Consider the following 24,123-nt stretch of genomic DNA (forward strand, 5'->3'; position numbering starts at 1 on the left):
TTTGTTTTTTTCCAGTACTCAATGCAGATGTACATTGCCATGAAGTAAATGTGGGGAGGGGTCCTGAAACATGTTTCTGATAAAAGATCTGCTGTATTTTAGTTAAGATACTGTACATCTAAACAGCACATAAACAAGCTTGGCATTGAATGCTCTGTTGGATCTCTAGGATTCATATTGAAAATATGACATTAACATTATTGATCTTATTGCTATTTGGTGGGAAATATCAATATGAAGATACATGGATCCTAGCCCCTTATATCTTCATTGCTGGCTAATCTGTCACTGTCCTTAAGTACGTCTTTACTAAGACGATGGTTTCTCAATGGATGACAACTCTTCTTCTTAGTCCTTGGCCAGTCTCTGATAGAGGACGAAGCTTGAACCCATAGGGTCTCTCTTGAAGAACTAACCCTAATACTCACTTGGATTAAAATGTAGTCCGGAGCCAAAAAGGCAAAAAAAAATTGGCAAAAATTTTGGAAGGGCATATCAAATATTTTTGAACCAAAAGGACAAAATTGCTCTTGACAGAGCGACTTTCTTCTAACAATTTTAGTTTCTTTTTAAAATATCGCTATGGCTGCAGCGCTTTCTGTAAGAAAAAACTTTAAAAAATTGAAAAATTGCTGCAGTAGCAGCCCTGCCGCGATCCTTTTTCTTAAAAAAGTAAATATTTTTTTTAAAAAATGGCTTGCAAGGCTTGAAAATTGGATTCTCACAAATCAAATAATCATCATATTGTGGAGTTTGTACCAACTCTTTAGGTCAACCAACACAAGAGGATATATGTGTTTTGGAAGGGCAACAATGGTGATTAACAAGAAGTAAACAAAAATAAGCAAGTCCAATAGCTTAATAAAAACACCCATTTTGGTCTTCGTCTCTTTGCAGCAATAGAGGTAGGCACCAAACAGTTCAGCTAATTTTTTTGAGAAAAACGCTGCAGGGGCGACTTTGTTAAAAAAGAATTTTGACAATATCGCTGTCAAATGCAGCGATTTTAAGGAAAAAAGAATTTTTCTGGAGGAAATCCTGCCCTACCAGCGATTTTTGTGTGTTTTTTTTTAAAAATAACGGCTTCAATTTTGTCAGAAGGAAATCGCTCCATCAATAGCGATTTTGTCCTTTTGGTCAAAAAAATTAAAATAATGTACCCTTTTGAAATTTTTAATAATTTTTTTTGCCTTTTTGGCTTCGGACTCGATTAAAATGGTTCAGATATTGGATTTGACAAATCAATCTATACATTGTTTGGTAGTAAAAATTTATCAAAGCTTGGGAATTGTTGTGTGTGATCATTTCATTTAAAAGCTTAAGCTCTTAAGTTGAGAGAACACTTTTATCAGTTAATGGTATTTTCAACATGCTACTTCGCGTGTGACTTGATTCTTTTTCATGTGTCAAGCACACGTAAATTCTTTTTAATTTGGCGGTGGTGAGATTCAATTTCAGGATCTCTGTCTGCTCTGATATCATGTTGAAGTGTGTAATTATCTCACCTAAAAGCTTAAGATGTTAAAGAGAGCATACTTTTATTAGTTAATGTTATTCTCAACACGCCCTCTCACTTGTGGGTATGATTCTTTTTCGTGAGTTAAGTACATAGAAATTCTTTTTAAATTTGGGTGATAATGAGATTTAATCTCATGACCTTTGCCTCCTTTTGATATCATGTCGAAGTGTGTAGAAATAATAAAAAACGCAATTAGTGAATTTTTGCTTCTCCTTGCATAGTTTACAACATGATATCAACAGTTTTATGTTATGGATTGAACTTCTTTGATTTCCTCAACCGTCCTAGCTATTTTCCAAGATATTTTTGACACTTGACTTGATGCGTAATGTTCCTTAGTTTGAAGGAAAACATTATGCATTCTACAATATCTGTTGCTACTGTCTGTGTTTCCATATTGGTACAACTCTTTTAATCCTCTTCCTTTTAAATTGATAATATGTGTCCTGTCCATTTTGATAATATTTCTTTAGATTGCGTAGGTAAGAAATTAAATATTAAAACAAGAAATTTATACTTATGAAGTAGAAATATAACAAGAAATCTTACATGAATGTGTGGGCATACCGGGGGCGATAAGATCAAGAATGAGGATATCATCAACAAGATGGGAGTGATTCCGTGGTGGACAAAATAAGGAAAGTCTAACTGAGATGGTTACGCATTGTGAGAAGGTGCAAGAGATTGGATATAGTCCGTACAAGTAAAGGTAGAGGTATATTGAAAAAGTATGGGAGAAATGTGATTAGACAGGACATAACACAACTTCAATCACCAAAAACAAACGTAACTTTAAGTAAGAGGCTGTGGTCACAAATAGGGCATAAGTTTGGTAGACGGAGAAGTGTTGTTTGTGAGCGTAAGGTTAGTAGATAATGAAGGGTTGTTCGTCGTAGTATGAATCAGCTATATTCTTATAGTGTATTGCTTTTAATTTTTATTATGTAAATTTCGATCGTTATACTATTTTATTGTTGTTATTACTATTCCCTTCTATAAGTTGTAATGCCTGGTTCAGTCATTTTTCTTTTTCATATTTACTTTGATTTGTTGTACTCACCTCGCATGTTATCCGAGAATAACCTCTTTACATCCACGAGATAGAAGTAAAAATCTGCTACTCTTTCCACCTGTGATTTCAAAAGTATGGTATTGTTGTTAGATTGAAAATAATACTGAAATTTCACTCTTCAGTTTACTTGCAACAATACCCCCTTTCTGTTATATTTTCACTTTTGACTTCTTCTATACTATCTTCCCATCCTTTTCCTCTTATTCAAAAGACTTCAGCTGGACACAAAATAAGATAAATAGATAAAATAATCAACCTTCAGCCGACATTTTTTCTTTTGGTTTCCCACCAGTGTCTTGTGTCCACATTGAAGCTCCTACTATATATAGATAAAATAATCAACCTTCAGCCGACATTTTTTCTTTTGGTTTCCCACCAGTGTCTTGTGTCCACATTGAAGCTCCTACTATATCCGGATCACCAACTGCAGGTGGTGCTCCCAACAGAGCCAAGGTTGAACCAAACATTGAATGAGCAGGGATTTTAGAGAGATCTATTTCATAGGAAACTCAAGCCTCCTGTGCCCTTGACATATAATTTTTCAAACAATGCAAAAGATCCATTAGGAATGTGCGACATTTCACCATATCAATCAAGCATTAGAATGTTCCCTTATAAGGTTGCTAGCTAAACCAGAAGATGAGAAACATCAGGAACTGGCAATTTTGTAACATATGTACAACAATATATGAATTGTTGGTCGCAACAAAGAGACCCGTCACTGTGATAGGACGCAAAGTATTACAGTATAAAAGGTTACAGAATTATGCAGTGTCAAAGATCAGGCAGTCATCAATAAATTTTTACCCAACTAAGCTGTACATCAGAACATATCAAACAGGCCTGACAAACTACAAAATTCACATTGGACAAGTATCTTCCTCACCTTCTTTAGGCATAATGTAATTCCTGCAGAGAGGGCAGGTGACATTCCAATTCTTTAGCCATTTCTCGAGACACAGCTTATGAAAAACGTGGCCACATGAGAGGCAGTTTATCTCCTCGTCATGTTTGAACTCTGCCAGACATACCGCGCATTCTTGTGTAGGGTGATTAGAACACAATGAATCGTAACGAACAGCAGGGGTTCTGCTTCGGAACTCCTCCATGTATGATCCCGAGGGGCTCCCACGACACTCAAATGGGTCCAAAGGGCCTTCAATAGAATATTCTTCCCATGATGCAAAGTTGATGCCAATCACATGAAGGATAGATCGAACCATTCCCTTGACAATAGAGATGGATATGGCTGTATTAACCAGAATCACACAGAACACTCCTGCATCTGCTGGAGTCGTATATGGTGAGAGTCCCATTATGAATAGGAACCTGGATAATGAAAGAAATGTCAACAATTTGGAACGTCATACAGGACTTCAAAGAAGATATAATAAGTTACCAAGCAAAGAGACTGATGGTCTAAAATCAAGTCCCACATCTTCTTTCCGCAAAAGCAGCATTTCAATCCATCTTCATATAGGTATAATAAAAACAAATAATTCCAAATTTTTTGCTGTAAGTTACTTTTCATAACGATTTTCCTAACTTGACACATTCTGGAAGGGCCTCAATTGGTTTAGTTTCCTTTCGGACCTCAAGTAGAAAAAAGATTAAACAGATTGCTAAGAGGAAGTATAGCATCAATGGACGTTTCAAGTTAAGCAATAAAGTTCCATCCTTGTCCATACTTCTTTGACAGTACAGAAGGCAAAATAATGCAAATAGAGGTTGATCATTGGTCATTTTTGAAGAGAAACGGTTAAGAGTCACCAGTTTCAAAGCACCAAAGCAGCCATTTTTACTGTTATTTGTGTTATTCTTTATGTATATTTCTGTAAAGCATGAAGCATTTCATAGCACTATACATTAACTTTTGACATAACGCAAGTACTCGAACTTAACAGAAACATCAGATCAATGACCAAATAACATCTACTGGAGAATTAGACTAGTAATGATACAAAATTTACCTAGTGTAGATGTGAGGAATTTCTCTTCAAGCCAAACTTTTGGAAGAACTCAATGCACTGGATCTGCATAGAAATAGCAATCAGGTATTGTAAAGAAATGTTGAAGCAGACCACAACAGCGAGTCCACAAATTATGATATGGTAAACACTTACCCACACGGGGCGTTTACACCAGTGACCAAACCAATAGATGCATGATGTAAACTTATCTCATTTAATCACGGTTAATTAATGTATTACGTCTCCAACAGAAGCAGATTAGATTGATTTCTCTTGGCTAAGATTTATAGTATACACATCAAAGTAACATCTAGAGATGATTGAAGCATTACAACAGAGCAGGTGAGAAACTTAGGAATGCATATTTCTAGTTTAGAAATGAAAACTGGAGCCACATCTAAACAAATGGAAGAAGTCCCATTAATCAGAATCCCCATCTTCTGTCCTGTTAATTTTAAATGTAATTCCACAAATAAGGTTTGAGGAGGATAGAGTATTCACGGACCTTACCCCTACCTTTGATAAGGTAGAGAGGCCATTTCCAAAAGATCCTTGGTCATTTCAGCTCAACTTTCCGCCATTTAACAATCAAGATTTAAGTATCCAAGAACTGAAGCAGCCTATACTACTAACCTTTTTCTAAGAAAGTAGGCAATTTTGCTTTCTTGCAACCAAAAAAGAAGAGGTTACCAAAAAAATAAAGCAAAAATTGTTAAACTCATCCTCTCATTACTTTGCTGTTCCAGAAAAACATGTGAAGATAAATGCTCTTTTTTTACTCCTCCATAGGAGCTCCCACTATTTTGCTCTCTCAATAACTTGAGCTCACAATCTCAGGATTGGAGGTGAAAAATAGTTACCATCCAAGCAACCTCTTTTTTATATCTAGAAATGCTATAAACCTTGACAAAATAATTGGTGATACATTCACCCACTTGCACACTTCCTTGCAAGCACGAAATCCTTAGTTCGCCCGCTACCAGACCGGCCGGTGTACTCTAATTGCCAACCCTGAGAGAGGCTATACTCTAAGAGTCAACCGACTCATTATCCCTGGACACAAGGATTAAAAAATAGCGATGTATCAGGGGCTGAGCATACATTCAGCTCAGGAACAAGAAATCGAGCTATTAAGTTAAGCTGCCACTTTCCCCTTTTTAGCCCTTCTTTGTGTTTCCATCCTAAACCCTAATCTCCAATGCAAAATTATACAACTTCAAACCCAAAATATAAATTTAGTAAAGTATAACCTAACCCCTAAACTCTAACTATAGCCCTAAGCTTTATACAAATGGATATAAAGATTCAAGATAAAAAATTTAGATCACCAACAACAGTCTATATATGCAGTAAAACATCCAAACAAAACCTTCAGATTCAAGATGAAGTCCTCAAGTACCCAAAGCAATAAGGAGAAATCAAGAACAGAAGCAGAAAATATACTAATATAATATTTCTTGAAAAATTGAGATCTAAGAACAGATCAGACTCACTTTTTATCAAGATCCCATAAAAAAGAAGCGAACTTTTGTTTCCTATAACCAAAAAAGAGAAAGAGAAAAGCAAAAGGCCAAGATTTTTGCAAAGATAAAGAATAAAGAAATAAAGGGTACTTACTTTCTTGAAGGTGGGGTAAAAGAAGTAGAATTTGAACAAGTTGAAGATTGTTATTGATGATTGATTGAGGTGAAGATTCATATCATAGGACAACAAATGTCAAGATTGACCATGTCCTATGAACCTCCAAAAGACCCTTATTTTCTTCTATTTATAAAAAACAACAAAACAAAGTAGTGATTGATCAAACTCTCTCTTTGGTCCCACCACAAAATTACAGTTTGTGTTTTGTTCAATCTTTTCAATTATGGAACTGTACTTTTCATGGTAAAGGTGACATAAATTTGCCTCTTGCAATTGGCAGTAACATTTCTTTATATTATAAAAGTTGATTAAAGAATCCATCTTTATTGTGTCCCTTTCAATTTTGTGTTTCTTTTTTCAGATTTCAATTTATCTTCAGCTGAGTTAAAGCTTTGTCATTAGGGAAAATTTTCAGAAAATACAATTAAGAACTTGTATTGTAGTAAATGAAAATTCACATAAATATACCCAATTAAGACCTTAATTTACTATACATAAATTTACTATTTTTATATATATCATTTTTTGGCTTATTTTTGTGTTATATTTTTTGAGCGGAAATTTAATCGTCTAATTTTTGAATTCCCACAATTAGGGGAGAGGTGTTTATAATTCGGTTATTGATTAAAATCAAAATTTAATCAATCTAGTTAGTTTTTTAAACAGTTTGATGATGAGAAACTAAGAAGAATCCAAGATAAGGTATTGCGAGGAGAGGCTAAGGAAGCACAAATCGATGAGGAAGGTGTTTTGAGAATCAAGGGAAGGGTATGTGTGCCCCGTGTTGATGATTTGATCAACACTATTCTGACAGAAGCTCATAGTTCAAGGTATTCTATACATCCGGGTGCAACCAAGATGTATCGTGACCTAAAGCAACACTTTTGGTGGAGTAGAATGAAGCGTGATATTGTTGACTTTATTACCAAGTGTCCAAACTGTCAACAAGTAAAGTATGAACACCAAAGGCCCGGAGGAACACTTCAGAGAATGCCCATTCCGGAATGGAAATGGGAGAGGATCGCAATGGACTTCGTGGTTGGTCTTCCCAAGACATTGGGAAAGTTTGATTCTATTTGGGTGATTGTTGATAGGTTAACTAAATCTGCTCATTTCATTCCGGTCAAGGTGACTTACAATGCAGAAAAGTTAGCCAAACTTTACATCTCGGAAGTGGTGCGATTGCATGGGGTTCCACTATCCATCATATCAGATAGAGGTACGCAGTTTACTTCTAAGTTTTGGAAAACATTGCATGCGGAATTGGGTACTAGGTTGGACCTTAGTACTGCGTTCCATCCTCAGACCGATGGTCAGTCTGAGCGAACGATTCAAGTGTTGGAGGATATGCTTCGTGCATGTGTGATAGAGTTTGGTGGCCATTGGGATAGCTTCCTACCCTTAGCGGAGTTTTTATACAATAATAGCTATCACTCAAGCATTGATATGGCTCCATTCGAAGCATTGTATGGTAGGAGATGTAGGTCTCCCATTGGTTGGTTTGATGCATTTGAGGTTAGGCCTTGGGGTACTGACCTTTTGAGGGATTCGATGGAAAAAGTGAAGTCTATTCAAGAAAAGCTTCTAGCGGCGCAAAGTAGACAAAAAGAATAGCAGATCGAAAGGTTAGAGACTTAGAGTTCATGGAAGGTGAACAAGTCTTGTTGAAAGTTTCACCAATGAAAGGGGTGATGCGGTTTGGAAAAAGGGGTAAACTAAGTCCAAGGTACATTGGACCATTTGAAGTACTTAAGCGAGTAGGAGAGGTGGCTTATGAGTTAGCCTTGCCTCCAGGGCTGTCCGGAGTGCATCCGGTATTCCATGTGTCGATGTTGAAAAGATACCATGGGGATGGAAACTACATTATCCATTGGGATTCAGTTTTGCTTGATGAGAATTTGTCTTATGAGGAGGAGCCTGTTGCTATTTTAGATAGAGAAGTTCGCAAGTTGAGGTCAAGAGAGATTGCATCCATCAAAGTTCAATGGAAGAATCGACCCGTTGAAGAAGCCACTTGGGAGAAGGAGGCGGATATGCGAGAAAAATACCCATATCTGTTTACAGATTCAGGTACTCCTTTTCGCCCTTGTTTTCCTTCTTGTGATCATTCGGGGATGAACGATGGGTAAATTGGTATCTATTGTAACGACCTGTTTAGTCGTTTTGAGCAGCAGATTTTATTCTGGAAAAACAGGCTGAGGCGACGGACCCCACGACGGACCGTCATGGGCACGACGGACCGTCGCAGGATCTCATTTCAAAACACTTAGAAAATCTGAAATTGGGTACTAAAAATCGACTCTCTGAACTTTGTGACGGAATGGCAGGACGGACCGTCACAGGTGTGACGGACCGTCACAGACCCTTGGTGGAAATTTGGGTCTCTGAACTCTGCGACGACCTGCAGGACGGACCATCGCAGGCACGACGGCCCGTCACAGTTTGCATAATCCCAGTTGGAGTCGGATTTCTGGTTAAGTTTTAAGGGACGTTTTGACTATTCTTGCCTTAATTATAAAGTTCGTGGGTTTATATTAATAACTCAAATTCTTGGGGGTTAAAAGAGGTAACCCTAAGTTAATTAGTGGGGTATTATTGCCATCTTTTATTCTTAATTATATACTAATTAGGGTAAAAGAAAGAGGGTTTGAATAAGAAAATAGAAAGAACAAGAAGGGAGAGAGAGAAACGATCGAGAAGAGGAGGAAAACACCAAGCTTTGAGGATTAACTTGCTTGATTTCAATTCTTCGGTGGAGGTAGGTTATGGTTTTCATGCTTCATAAGTAAACTCTTAATAGTGAATGATATGTATTGGTAGTATTGTAAACCCTACTATATGCTTAATGGTATGTTTGCATGAATGTGATTATGTGATTGTGATAAGATAAGCATGATGAAAATATTGAATCCCAAATCTTGAAAAGAAACTTTAATATACATTATTAATGATGATGCCTTGGTATAGAAGAAGGCTAGATGAATTAAAGTAATGGGATTGATGATGCCTTGGAATAGAGAAGGCTTGATGATTTACAGAATGATATTAGTGGATCGGAGTGTCACGTTCCGACACATAGAATTAGGGGATCGGAGTGTCACGTTCCGACACATAGAATTAGGGGATCGGAGTGTCACGTACCGACACATAGTAGTAGGGGATCGGAGTGTCACGTACCGACACAAGAAGAGGAAAGATAATGAATCTTGAAAGATGATAATATACTCAACTTAATATACTAAATTCCCAAATGAGTATGGTGTTGAGGCTTGAGCCCTCATGGATGAACCTGATGGTACTTATTGATGATTATAATACTTGTTATTGCTACATGTTGAGTTTTATAGTTGATTTACGATAATATTGATATATACTGTTCCCTATTTTGAGTTGGCCGATGATATCTACTCAGTACCCGTGTTTTGTACTGACCCCTACTTTTATGTTTTTTCTTCTTGTTATTTGTGGAGTGCAGTAAACATGCCGTCATCTTCGACTCAACAGTAACTCAAGCCAGTCTTCGTCACACCGGATCTTCAGGGTGAGCTAACGCTTCTAGCTTGGACTGGATCTTCTCCTTCGTGTCTTGATGCCTTGAACTTCCGGCATGGACTAGCTTCTTATGTATTTTTAGCTTCTTAGAAACTCTTAGAATTAGTAGTTTAAAGTAGATGTTCTTGTGATGATGACTTCCAGGTTTTGGGAATAATAGATGTTGAATATTGATAGTTATTGAATTGGTTTTTATTAATGAGTTTAAGTCTTCCGCATTACTTTCTGTTGTTATTACATTGAAATGTTAAGGTTTAGATTGGTTGGTTCGCTCACATAGGAGGGTAAGTGTGGGTGCCAGTCGCGATCCGATTTGGGTCGTGACAAAATTATCGTTTCTAGTTTTGAAGTTATATGAAAAATGAGATAAGTTAATTGATGATACCTTCAAAGTTTTGATTTTTCTTAGAAAAATAAATATTTTTGTTATTAATAACTCAACGGAGTCTAGAAAATAGTATAATTTTAGAAAGAAAATAATTTGACCAAAGAAGAAGAAAAAAGAAAGAAAATAGAGGGGCTCAACTTCACGTGGGAGTGGGATGAGGTGAGTGTGAAAGGTGAAGAAGAAGAAAGAAAAAAAAATAGAAGGAGGGTTAACTTGAAAGTAGGGGATGAAAGATGAAGTAGAATTTAAAATGAAATTAAAATTAAAATAAGTCAAAAAGTAAGAAAGAAACAAAGAAAAACTTAAAATGAAGAAAAATAATATTTCAAATCAAATTACATGTGTCACGCGATGATTGTTGTGTGATAACACTTGCCATTTAAAATCTAAAATTAATTCAAAAATAATTTAATAATATATGTTCAAATTTATTTAGAGGGGTAATAGGACACCCAAATAGTAAAAATCTTTTTATAGGACAACTTGTCACGACCCAAAATGAGTCGTGAGTGGCACCCACACTTACCTCCTTAAGTGGGCGAAACAACACATCTAAACCCCAACATATACCAATAGTTCAACTATAAATAATATCAATAATGCGGAAGCTTCAAAAGATACTAAGCAACCAATTTAAATAAGTTTCTAAAGTTTAATACTTATCATCCCAAAATCTGATAGTCATCACATCAAGGACATCTAATCTCCAATACTAAGTCTAAGAATATCGAATACACTAAAATAAAGAATAAAATGGTATGTGTCCGAAAGTATAGGACATCATGTCATGACCGAGAGAATCCAACACGAGCTTGAATGGATAGCTCACCCTGTAACTTGATATGCGGGAGGCTGGCTAGAGCTGGGGGAAATCAGAAGTCATAGGTACAATCGCTGCATTTCATAAAAGGAAAACAAAGAAGAAAACAAGTAGGACTCAGTACGAGGCAACATGTACTGAGTAAGTATCATCGGTCAACCCAAAATAGTAACTAATATACAATAAATAATAGTATGAACTCAACTATAACACTTAACAGGTGATAAACAACAAACAACATGAACAAGTATCAACAACATTAAAGTAAACTCGTAATAAGTCAATGATATCAAGAGCACACATGAGGACTCATGCCTCCAAACCAAACCATTTTGAGAGTTGAGTTCTTTGAGATTGAGTACCTTCCATTAATTCAACATGTTTTTCCTTTAATATTATCGTGTCGGAACGTGACACTCCGATCCAAGAATACCGTGTCGGAACGTGACGCTCTAATCCAAGAATACCGTGTCGGAACGTGACACTCCGATCCAATTATACTTTTAATTTATCCTTTATTATCACCGCTTTCAATTCATTGTTATATTGTTTTCATCAAGCCTTCTTTATTCAAGGCATCACTTCGATACAGAGGGTTAGAGAATATAAATTCTACGGTCTCAGGATTTCAAACCAATCACAAACCACACAACCAAATCACACAGCCAAGTACATAGAGAACTTCACAATATCATTCAAGACATATCAATCACTATTAAGAGTTTACTATCAAATAGCATAAACCATAACCTACCTCCACCGAAGAACCGAATTCAAGCAAGCTCCAATACTTTTCCTTTCCTCAATGCTTTCGAACCTTTCCAATCTATCAATTATATATACATAATTTGTAAGTTTAAAAGCCTATAATCACTCATGTTATTCTATATTTAGCTTAGACCCAAAAATTCACCTAATTCTATGATCAATTTCCTAAGTTCAAATCCAAGGATAAGCCTTAATTCCTCCCATTAGCATAATTTTAATGTACTTTATATAATGTACTACACCTTATATTTAATTACGTATTAAAATATGTTAAACTTGAACCATTACGAACTACAAAATTTTACATGTCCAATAGAATCGATGACATTCTCTTTTATACAATTCATTGTAATCTATACAACATATAATTTGTAAAACTAATTAAATCAAACAACCTATCACTATTTGGGTATAAAAAAAAGACTCATATACTAATATTCAAACACACGTGATTGTCCAGCAAGTTTCAACCCAATTTATTTTATAAAATTAACAAATAACATCAATCCTACATTCTCCAATCACTGTAAGCTCCAATCCTTTAAAATATTAATTTCCTACACTACATATTATAATCATTAACTTCTAATTCTTGGCCAAATTCCATGCCATAATTATTCCTACCATTAATTAACAATAACTAGGAGAATTGGGTTCATGCTCTTTCAATTCAATATCATTCCAATTTGTTTACACATTAATGATTAATGGCTGCCTAATTTTTTCAATCAACAATTTGTACTCAAACCTATCTCGTAGCAATTTAGCATACACCTGAACATTTATAGTTTTACAAGAACTAATATATTCTTTCCACCAATCTGCATGTTACGAATTCATAAAGAAACTTACCGCTAAACGAATCCATGCTTAATCTTTAATGTAGCTGCACAGGTAAGCCGTCTTTCTCACTGTTCTTCTTTTTTTCCTCTTTTCTTTTCGTCTACAGATTATTTGTTACCCTAATTATTATACTCATATAATTATAATAGTGATAAAAGTGACCCACTATTAATTATAATATTATTTCTTAACCATTAACCAAATAAATTAGTAAAACTACCCCACTAATTTCATAATTATAATTATGAATAGTCCAAAACACCCACTTAAATCTATCAGAAAGTATTTTCTTAACATAAAAATTTCTAGTGCCCAAACTGACTACACTGGTTGTTACACAACTTCATGTGTCATTTTATATTTTTTTAAAGATCACGTTATATAAGAAGATGTTAGTGAAAAGCTTACTAGATAACAAAAAGTACAAGATTGCATTGAAAATAAAATGAAGAAAATAAATTTCTTCAAGGCTGAGGCGCGGATATCTCGCTCTCTTTAAGGAGATTCAAGTCCACTGCATCAAATGTTTTTCACCGGTCCAGCAGTAGTTCTCTTGACTTGTGCCCTCTAGGATACAACAACCTATACACAAAAGATAACTCAACAACTATGGACAAGAGTTGAGTCTAAAGCTCCACAAAAATAACACCTCCCTTCAACTAATAAGAACTCTCATTTTGACTTACTCTTTCACTCTATATTTTTCTCTTGTGCGTTGTGTGTCACAAACCAAATGAAGACACCACTATTTATACTACAACAAGTCTTCCTAGCAATGAATAGGAAGATAATGGAGGTAGTAAATAGTGAAAATAATAGCCTTAAGAGTTACATATGTTACAGTAGAAGTTACATAGATTACATAGGTTACAAAGAGTAATGGAGGAACTAAGAATGAAATAAAGTGATGGATAACCAATGCTAATGAATGATGTAGAAGTTATCCATTCCAATGTTTATTGAAATGTTTTTATCTCACAATTAATTCAGCCAATAAAGCCAAAATTAATGGCATTACATGGCTACCAAGTCAAAGTTGAATAGCATGATTAAATTGGTAGTTTAAGACTACCAACGGTCATTCTTATAACTCCAAAATAAAGAAATTTAATATGTTAAATATTAATATTAAAATACTAATAACCTAACAATCCTCCTCTCATTTTAATATTTAGATAAGAGAGTATATCAGCTGAAGGAAGACTACTATGCACAATGAAGGTCTGCTCTGCATTGAACCTCCACTTAGTGAAACAGTAAATTTTAATCCAGAGTGATAGTGGTCTCATACTTGAACTATGACTGCTTAAGGGAAATAAAATATCACTGCTCACACATAATAATCAAGGTGTTGACATGAGCTTTAACAGCCAACACGTTATGGTCATGTGGTATCCCGGTTTCATGAGTGCATTTGAGAATAAACCCCATTCTCATAGAAAGCGACCTACTTTCACACATCACATAGGTGAAATATGTTGAGAGTGCTCCTGTAAGATTAACATTTCACCCATACGGGCTACAAATATTCATTAAGAGTTTTATCAACTCAACCTTCACAAATTACAGGAAATAATGCACTCACATCGTAGGGTGGGAATAAAAAGATAGTGCATTTTTTACAACAAGTCATCATATGATTAGTTTTTCCCTTTGAACCTGGTTAAAGGATCTATAGACCCTAGGTTGGGTTTCCTCATATATGACTCTAGAATTTATAGGCTTCAATCCCATCCCTCTCGATGTGGTCCAGACCTTTTCTCTTGTTAAGGCCTTCGTAAGAGGATCTGCAAGATTATCACAAGATTTGACATAATCAACATTAATGGTACCATTTGTCAAATACGATCTTACATTACTGTGTTTCCTCCTTATGTGTCTGAATTTACGGTTGTAATAACGGTTTTGAACTCTACCAATTGCATCGGTGCTATCACAATGAATTAAAACAAGATGAATTGATTCTTCAAAATAAGAAATTTGAAATAATAAATCTCTTAACCAATTCGCTTCCTCACTAGCTGAAGCTAAAGCAATTAGTTCAGTCTCCATGGTAGAGTTAGCAATTATAGTTTGCTTTTTGGATCTCCAACAAACATCACCACCACCTATAGTAAATACATAACCAGTGGTAGAACAGGAATCACCTGATAAAGTGTTCCAATCTGCATTACAAAAACCTTCAAGTACAGTAGGATATTTTTTAAAGAACAAACCACAATTTTTCGTTCCAATCAAATATCTCATAACTCTTGTTAAAGCATGTCAATGTTCATTACCTGGCTTGCTTGTAAACCTTCGAAGTACTCCTACTGCATATGCAATATTAGGCCTAGTGCAATCAGTCACATATCTCAAACTTCCAATTATACTTGCTTATTCCTTTTGATTTATTACATCATTTTCACTTTCAACAAAATTAAGTGAACACTTGAATCAAAAGGAGTAGCAACATGCTTGTAATCATGAAAGTTATATTTTTTCAAAATTTTCTCAACATAATGTGACTGGTCAAGGAAAATTTCCTCACATGTTCATGTTATTTTTATTCCAAGAATGAAATTTGCCTCACCAAGATCTTTCATATTAAAATGGCTTATAAGAACATTTTAGCTTCATCAAATAACATTCATGTTAGAGCCAAAGATAAATAAATCATCAACATATAGGCAAATAATCATATGTGAATTATTCCAAGACTTGTGAAAAATGCACTTATCACCTTCATTTGTTTTAAAAATCATTTTCGAACATGCAGGAATCAAACTTTTCATGCCATTGCTTTGGTGCCTGTTTCAAGGCATATAGAGATTTGTTAACTTTACATACTTTGCTTTCTTGGCCTGCTTCAACAAAACACTCGGGTTAATCCATATAAATTTCTTCATTTAGGTCTCCATTTAGAAAAGAAGTTCTTACGTCCATTTGGTGAATTTGCAAATAAAAAAATTGCAGCCATAGCAACTAAAAGTATAATGGATGTAATTCTTGTTACCGGAGAAAAAGTATCAAAAAATTCTAGGCCTTGTAGTTGTTTAAAACCTTTTGCAACTAGCCTAGCCTTGTCTTTATCAATAGAACCATCCGATTTCAACTTTTTACTTAAGACCCATTTGCAACCAATTGTTTTACAATCCGGTGGTAAATCAACTAGTTTCCAAGTTTTATTAGAAATTAGTGATTCCATTTCATCATTTACCGCCTCTTTCCAAAAAATAGAATCATGTGAAGATAGTACTTCTTTCAAAGTTAGAGGGTCATCTTCAACATTAAACACATTAAAATCAGGACCAAAATCTTTTTCTACTCTATCTCTTTTGCTTCTTCTTAACTCAAAACCATTAACTTATTTATTTTTCAAAGTTGAAGTAGAAGAACTAGGTAGTGACAAAATATTTTTTCAATTCTTTGACCCCGACTATTTTTAGTATCAAGTGAAAATTTATTTGCATAAAAAATAAAATCACCAGATTCTATTACAATATTATCTTCAATATTTAAAATTCTATAGGCTGTATTATTTGAAGCATAACCAAGAAAAACACAAGTAGTAACTTTTTTACCCAACTTTGTAATCTTGAAATCCATTAGCCTCACAATGGCTAGACAACCCCAAACTCTTAGATATCCCAAACTTGGCTTGTAACCTTTCCACAATTCAAAAGGTGGTAGTTTTGATTTTTTATGAGGCACACTATTCAACACATAACAAGCAGTTAAAATAGTTTCACCCCAAAAATTCAAAGGTGCATGTGACTCAATAAGCATGACATTAGTCAATTCAAGCAATGTTCTATTTTTTTTCCTGTTACTCCATTAGATGAAGGAGAGTAAGGAGGAGTAGTTTCATGAATTATTCCCAATGATCTAACAAAAAAATTAAACTCATTTGATTCATATTCACGACCTCTATCACTTCTAATTCTTTTTATTTTTCATCCAAACTGATTTTCAACCTCATGGAGGTAAGTTTTGAAATTTTCAAAAGCATCACTTTTATTTTTCATCAAGTAATCATATGTTAACTTAGAAAAATCATCAATGAAAGTGATAAAATATCTATTACCTCCACGAGTTTGAATTCCATCAAGTTCACAAATATCAATATGAACTAATTCTAACAAATCACTTTTTCTTTCAACTTGAAAATGAGGCATTTTAGTGATCTTAACTTTACTACAAGCCTCAAACTTTTTAAAATTCTTTTTAACCATTGGGATTAATCTTAAAATACTCATGATTCCAACATAAGGATCATCAATATGACATAAATGAGCATGCCGAAAATTGGTAGAAGAAAGCATATAAACAGAAGTAGAAGTTTTATTCATCTCAACATTCAATTAAACATCCCATCACATGCATACCCCTTCTCCACAAAAATACCTTTATTCACTATTACATATTGATCAGATTCAATAATCTGTTTAAAGCCTGCTTTATTAAGAAGAAAACTAGAGATCAAATTTTTTCTCATGAAAGGAGTATAAAGTACATTTTTTAAAGTTAATACCCTTCTAGAAGTAAAACACAATTCAACATCTCCTTTTCCTAGCACTTGAGTAGTGTGAACACCACCAAACATGATGATTTTGGACTCCTCAAAATTATTTTTGAACTAGTCTTTGTCATAACAAACATGATGGTTTGTACCAGAATCAACCCACCATCCATCAACATTCTCAACCATGTTTATGTCGGTAATCTCCGCCACAAAAAGTCTTTGATAACATTTGCCTGAGGGTTAGGAAATGTTTCTGGAATTTGCAAAATCGAGCAATATGCCCACTCTTGTCACAAAGAAAGCATGGTCGCTTTTCTTGAATTTGTTGATTTTGTGCTTTGTGATTTTCACCATTATTTTTCTTGGGAGGTCTACCATTATTTTTCTCGAATTTTTTCTTCTTAGGCTTCAAAGAAGTATTTTTGTGAGTTTCAGGAGTAGCATTATTTGATGTAATTAAATTTACCTTCATTGCGATGTTGTTTTCTTCTGTTTGTTAAAGTGCATCTTGGCCCCTTGCTTCTTCTTACATGCGAATTTTCATTATCAAGATTTCAAGAGAGGTTTTCTTTTGTTTGTGGCTCATAGTTTTTTGAAATTCCTTCCAAGAAGGTGGAAGTTTATCCACTGTGCCACAAACAATAAGGTTATCTCCCATTTTAATCTCTTCGGACTTAAGCTCTCCAACAATCATGGTGAAGTCTTGAGCTTGATCTATCACTGTTTTGTTATCCACCAATTGAAAGGGAAAAAATCTACTAGCTGCATATTTTTTCGCTCCAGCCTCTTTGGTATCACTTACTCTGCAATGCCTTCCAAATTTTCTTTGCACTAGAGTAAGTTCTATCATAATAATCATAAAAATTATCAGATAGACAAGTAAGAAGATAATACCGACACTTATAGAAATCACCATCATACTTTTTCATTTTCTCTAGATGAAGAAAAAGTTTCATCATCATTCATAGAGGTGTTGTCTTCTTTATTTGGATTCTTCTCGTTTAAATACATAAAAAACATTAGGAAGACTTAAGTAGAAAAATACTTTACACTTCCATCTCTTGAAATGGTTTCTATTGAATCGAAATGACTTGTTGAGGTCTCCCATCTTGACATCCGCGATTTTTTCAATTGTATCCATTTTTGAATCTCCTTAAAATTGATAGTGAAAAACTTACTAAATAACAAAAATTACAAGATTACAATTGAAAATAAAATCAAGAATATAAATCTCTTCAAGGCTGAGGCGCGGATATCTCGCTCTCTTTAAGGAGATTCAAGTCCACTGCATCAAATGTTTTTCATCGGTCCAGCAGTAGTTCTCTTTGACTTGTCCCTTCCAGGATACAACAGCCTATACACAAAAGATAACTCAACAACTCTTAACAAGAGTTGAGTCTAAAGCTCCACAAAAAGAACACCTCCTTCAACTAATAAGAACTCTCTTTTTGACTTACTCTTTCACTCTATATTTTTCTCTTGTGTGTTGCGTGTCACAAACCAAATGAAGACCACCACTATTAATACTACAAGAAGTCTTCCTAGCAATGAATAGAAATATAATGGAGGTAGTAAATAGTGAAGATAATGACCTTAGGATTTTCATAGGTTACATAGGTTACAATAGGAGTTACATAGGTTACAAAGAGTAATGAAGGAATTAAGAATGAAATAAAGTGATGGATAACCAATGCCAATGAATGATATAGAAGTTATCCATTCCAATGTTTATCGGAATGTTTTTATCTCACAATGAATTCAGCTAATAAAGCTAAAATTAATGGAATTACATGGCTACCAAGTCAAAGATAAATATCATGATTAAATTGGTAATTTAACACAAAAATGCCTACCAACGGTCATTCTTATAACTCCAAAATAAACCAATTTAATATGTTAAATATTAGTATTAAAATGCTAATAACCTAACAGGAGATGTATTAGTGTATATATTGTTATATATAATATGGCATGCTTACTAATTTACTTAATTTTTTATACTAGATTTAAGTATCATTATAATATGTAAACCAATTCATAATATATATATATATATATATATATATATATATATATATATATAACCTGAATGATAAATTATTATAATATTCCTAACTTAGGTTTTGACTTTTTCGATGAGTTGTGACTTTTCTGATAAGTTGTGACTTTTTTCAACGGGTTGTGATTTTTTGATAAATTGTGAATATTTCAAAAGATTGTATATTTTTCAATAACTTGTAAATTACCCAAAGGGTTGTGACTTCTCAAAAGGTCATGACATTACCGATAAGACACAAAATACTTGTTCCTACCACCCTTTGTTGACTATAAATAGAGGGGCTTCCTCTTATTATTTTCAGCCACATTTTTTTTAATCTTCTACTTTTCTTCTTCTTGCATTTTCAAAGATTTCGTTTGATTTATTTGTCATTGAGTTAGTTCGAATAAAAGTTGTATGTGATGCCTTTGCTCTTAATATATCCTGATTACTATCAAGTTTGTGAGTGGAAAAAAGATCTCTTGGTGAAAATAGAAAATGTACATTTTTGTCGGGGCATTACTTGTGCCATTAGCTGTATGAAAACTTGATGCTTCCTTTTCTGCAATAATTTTATCATATCAAAATTAAATGAGTCTCTACTAGTGGTCCAATTGTAACTTGCTAAGTGTATGATTGTGGTGTTAACTCCACTTTGATGATATGCTTCAATGTTCTACCAACAATAGAAGAATTAAGTAAGGGGAGAAATTTTATCTTGAGGATTACATGAAATATATTTGTCCTTTTCCTTTACTCAATATTTCTCTAGTGTCACTACATTGCATTTTGTACATTCACATTTTCTCTTCTTTTTTAACAGTTTGTAAACGAACACATGGTCATTCTTATTGTCAAAATGTAGTTTTCTCTACTTCCCCTTTTAACAGTGATCTTTGATGTTTGAGTGAACTTTCTGGTTCTTTTTATTCATAGTTATTGACTTATGAACTTTTTTATTCTTACAATAACTTGTATTTATAAAGTTAATAAACAGAAACAGAAACAGAAATAAGATGAAGAAGAAAATAATATAGAATACAAGAATTAATCCGAGTCCACAGAAACTACTGTGTGTCCTTAAGAAATTTAATCCCCTCACTGTACCCAAGGTTATGGATTAATTTCTCCCAAGATAAAACGGATTAAACCTATTAAAGAAATAGCGGTACCTCAAACTTCTTTAACTTCAACGAACTTAAGAACAGCAACAAGTCACACAGACTCAGTCGATCGACACTTTGATTTTATTTGAGAGAAAAATAAATGTAGAGAAAGAAAAATTTTCAGTGATTAAAAAATCAAAAATTGACTTCCTTTTATAGCCATTTTCAGCAAGGAACATGTCTGTTCAGTGAAATCTGTTCAGACCCATTTTATCCAGAAAGTTGTGTCTTTTGGAAAAAATAACAACTTTTCAAAAAATTGTGTCTGTTAGGAAAATAACTACTTTTTGGAAAGTAACGACTTTTCAGAAAAGTAACGACTTTTCGAAATGTTACCGTTACCCGCAAATTTATAAGAGATAATATTAACAGGATTTATTTGATTTAACAAAAATTGATTAAATAAATTTTGTCCAAAAAATTTATCAATCAATCACATCATTTTCCAAATCCAAATCCAAATCCAAAGAAATGACTTTTCATTTGCACTTTGCAAATGACTTTTCATTTTTCCTCCAAAGTAGTTCCCTCACTTTTGATATTCTCTCTTTTCTTTTCTCATTCACACTTGCTAAAACCCAACAATCTCCCACATGAATGGGGAAGGCTATTGTTAAAACATATGCATGAAAAAACTTGTGTGTCTTGTAGGTAAAGGTTAATCGCATTTGGATAAGTAGGTTTCCCTCTAAACTTTCCGTAGTGAACATATATCGGATATACTCGGTCAATTGGTAGATTTGATATCTTTGAACCGTCGAACTTTGATGTATACCTAGACAATATATGTCACACAATCAACCCTTGAACTGTTCTTAGTTCTCATTGTTTTGTTCGTTTCAGCCATGAACACATCTTGGATAGTAAGTGCTTAAAGAACTGGCCTTACCGGATTCTCCTTGAAGCGGCTTACACTTCACACTTACATAGGTGATTTCTAAATGTGTTATCCCATAGATACACCATTTGCTATTCCCTGTATCAAACTTAGAAACCATTAAAAAGTCCTTATGTCTTTATTTTGGTTACTAAACATTGTTTCATCATGAGAATGGACCATAAAATAATAATAATATTTTTTTTCTTTGACAATGTTGAACCGGCATCAATGACTTTGTTTTATCTCCTTGAACCTAGATCTTGGGATCTCCATTCTTCTAGGTAGAGTTACCGCCACGATGAATTGTTCTCGGCCATAGTCCCATTCCCGTCGATGATTTCTCAACTTCCTCTCTATTTAGGCCTTTTGTTAGTGGATCCGACACATTATCTTTTGACTTCACATAGTCAATTGTGATAATTCCACTAGAGAGTTGTTGTCTCACACAGTTATGTCTTCGTCTTATGTGACGAGACTTGCCGTTATACATAATGCTTCCAGCCCTTCCTATTGCAGCTTGACTATCACAATGTATGTATATAGGGGCTATTGGTTTGGGCCAAAATGGAATATCTTCTAAGAAATTCCGGAGCCATTCAGCTTCTTCACCTGCCTTGTCTAAAGCAATGAATTCAGACTCCATTGTAGAGCGAGCTATACATGTTTGTTTGGATGATTTCCAAGATATTGCTCCTCCACCAATAGTAAAAACGTATCCACTTGTGGATTTTGTTTCAGTTGACCCAGTAATCCAATTTGCATCACTATATCCTTCAAGAACGACTGGATATCTATTGTAATGTAAAGCATAGTTTTGAGTGTCATCTAAGTATCCCAAAACTCTCTTCATTGCCAACCAATGATTATGATTAGGATTACTTTCTGTATCGACTCAGTTTATTGATAGCGCAAGCTATGTCTGGTCGTGTACAATTCATGACATACATTGAGCTTCCTAATACGCTAGCATAGTCCAATTGAAACTGACTTTCGCCTTTATTCTTTGCAAGATGAAGATTTACATCAATTGGAGTCTTTGCCCTTTTAAAATTCAAAAATTTGAATTTTTCAAGTATCTTTTGAATATAATGAGTTTGAGACAATGCTAGACCGTTAGGAATTTTAAGAATTTTAATTCCTAATATCACATCAGCAACTCCTAAATCTTTCATATCAAACTTACTAGCAAGCATACGCTTTGTAGCTTTTATATTAGCAATGTATAAGAATATCATCTACATATAGGCATAAAATAACTTCCTGATTTGGAGTATCTTTAATGTAAACACATTTATCACATTCATTGATCTTAAATCCATTTGACAACATGGTTTGATCAAACTTTACATGCCATTGTTTTGGTGCTTGTTTTAGCCAATAAAGTGACTTAATAAGTTTGCACACTTTCTTTTCATTACCAGGAACTACAAAACCCTCAGGCTGTTCTATGTAAATTTCCTCTTCAAGCTCTCCATTTAAGAAGGCTGTTTTTACATCCATTTGATGAATTTCAAGACCGTATACTGCAGCTAGTGCAATTAACATCCGAATTGATGTAATCCTAGTTACTGGTGAGTATGTGTCAAAATAATCAAGACCTTCTTTTTGTCTAAAACCTTTGACAACAAGTCTTTCTTTATATTTGTCAATAGTTCCATCGTCTTTCATCTTCCTTTTAAAGATCCATTTTGAACCCAACGGTTTGTTCCCTGGAGGAAGATCAACCAACTCCCGAGTATGATTGCTTAAGATTGATTCAATTTCACTATTAACAGCCTCCTTCCAAGAGGTTGAGTCACTAGACAACATTGCTTCCTTGAATGTTTGAGGCTCACTTTCAAGAAGAAATGTTACAAAATCTGATCCAAATGAAGTAGATGTCTTTTGACGTTTACTGCGTCTTGTACTTTCTTCATTTTGTTCATTCTCTTTTGGTTCTTCTCTGGGTTGTTTAGATCCCCCACTAGATGACTCAAGTCTAGTTTTATACGGATAGATATGTTCAAAAAATTCAGCACTATCTGATTCCATTACCGTATTATCATGAATATCCAGATGTTCGGACTTATGAACAAAAAATCGACATGCCTTACTATTTGTCGCATATCCAATGAATACACAATCCACAATCTTAGGTCCTATTTTTACCCTCTTAGGTATAGGAACTTGGACTTTGGCTAGACACCCCCACACTTTGAAATATTTCAAATTGGGTTTTCTACCTTTCCATTTCTCATATGGAATTACATTTGTCTTTGAGTGAGACACTCTGTTAAGTATCTGATTTGCTGTATGGATAGCTTCCCCCCCACAAGTTCTGTGGTAAACCTGAACTTATAAGTAATTGTCACGACCCAAATCGAGCCGCGAGTGGCACCCACACTTATCCTCCTATGTGAGCGAACCAACCAATTTAAACCCCAATCATTTACCAATAATAAACAGAAAATAATGCGGAAGACTTAAAACTCATTAATGAAAGTAGATTAATAACTTCTAAAAACTCAAACACTTATTGTCATCCCCAAAATCTGGAAGTCATCATCACAAGAACATCTATCCTCAAATTACTAAATCTAAGAGTATCTAAGAAGCTAAAATAATTAAAAAGCTAGTCCATGCCGGAACTTCAAGGCATCAAGACATGAAGAAGAAGATCCAGTCCAAGCTAGAAGCATTAGCTCACCCTGAACCTGGTATGATGAAGATTGGCTAGAGTTGCGGTTGAGTTGAAGACGATGGTACGTTTTCTGCACTCCACAAATAAACAAAGAAAACATACAAGTAGGGGTCAGTACAAACACAAGTACTGAGTAGGTATCATCGGCCAACTCAAAATAGAAAGCAATATATATCAGATAATATCATAAAATCAACTACAATACTCATCAGGTAGCAACAACAATGTGCAATAATCATTGATAAATAACGTCAAGTACACCCATGAGAACTCAAGCCTCCA

General features: G+C 34.3%; 1 protein-coding gene and 1 long non-coding RNA gene across 2 annotated transcripts; both read right to left on the minus strand.

The window, feature by feature from the left end:
- Positions 1 to 1,690: 1,690 nt before the first annotated feature.
- LOC138348550 (uncharacterized) lies at positions 1,691 to 3,089 on the minus strand. Its single transcript, XR_011221235.1, has 3 exons — positions 2,848 to 3,089; positions 2,580 to 2,649; positions 1,691 to 1,965 (listed from the first exon to the last, which is right to left on the minus strand). It is a non-coding gene; the product is annotated as an uncharacterized lncRNA (long non-coding RNA).
- A 151-nt stretch (positions 3,090 to 3,240) lies between these two features.
- Positions 3,241 to 6,407, minus strand: LOC101248391 (probable E3 ubiquitin-protein ligase XERICO). Its single transcript, XM_069297987.1, has 3 exons — positions 6,179 to 6,407; positions 4,562 to 4,624; positions 3,241 to 3,920 (listed from the first exon to the last, which is right to left on the minus strand). Exon 3 carries the CDS (start codon positions 3,905 to 3,907, stop codon positions 3,452 to 3,454), a length of 456 nt encoding a protein of 151 aa, XP_069154088.1. The 5' UTR covers positions 3,908 to 3,920; positions 4,562 to 4,624; positions 6,179 to 6,407; the 3' UTR covers positions 3,241 to 3,451.
- Positions 6,408 to 24,123: the final 17,716 nt, after the last annotated feature.

This window comes from Solanum lycopersicum, chromosome 5 (assembly GCF_036512215.1).
Source record: "Solanum lycopersicum chromosome 5, SLM_r2.1".
NCBI lineage: Eukaryota > Viridiplantae > Streptophyta > Magnoliopsida > Solanales > Solanaceae > Solanum > Solanum lycopersicum.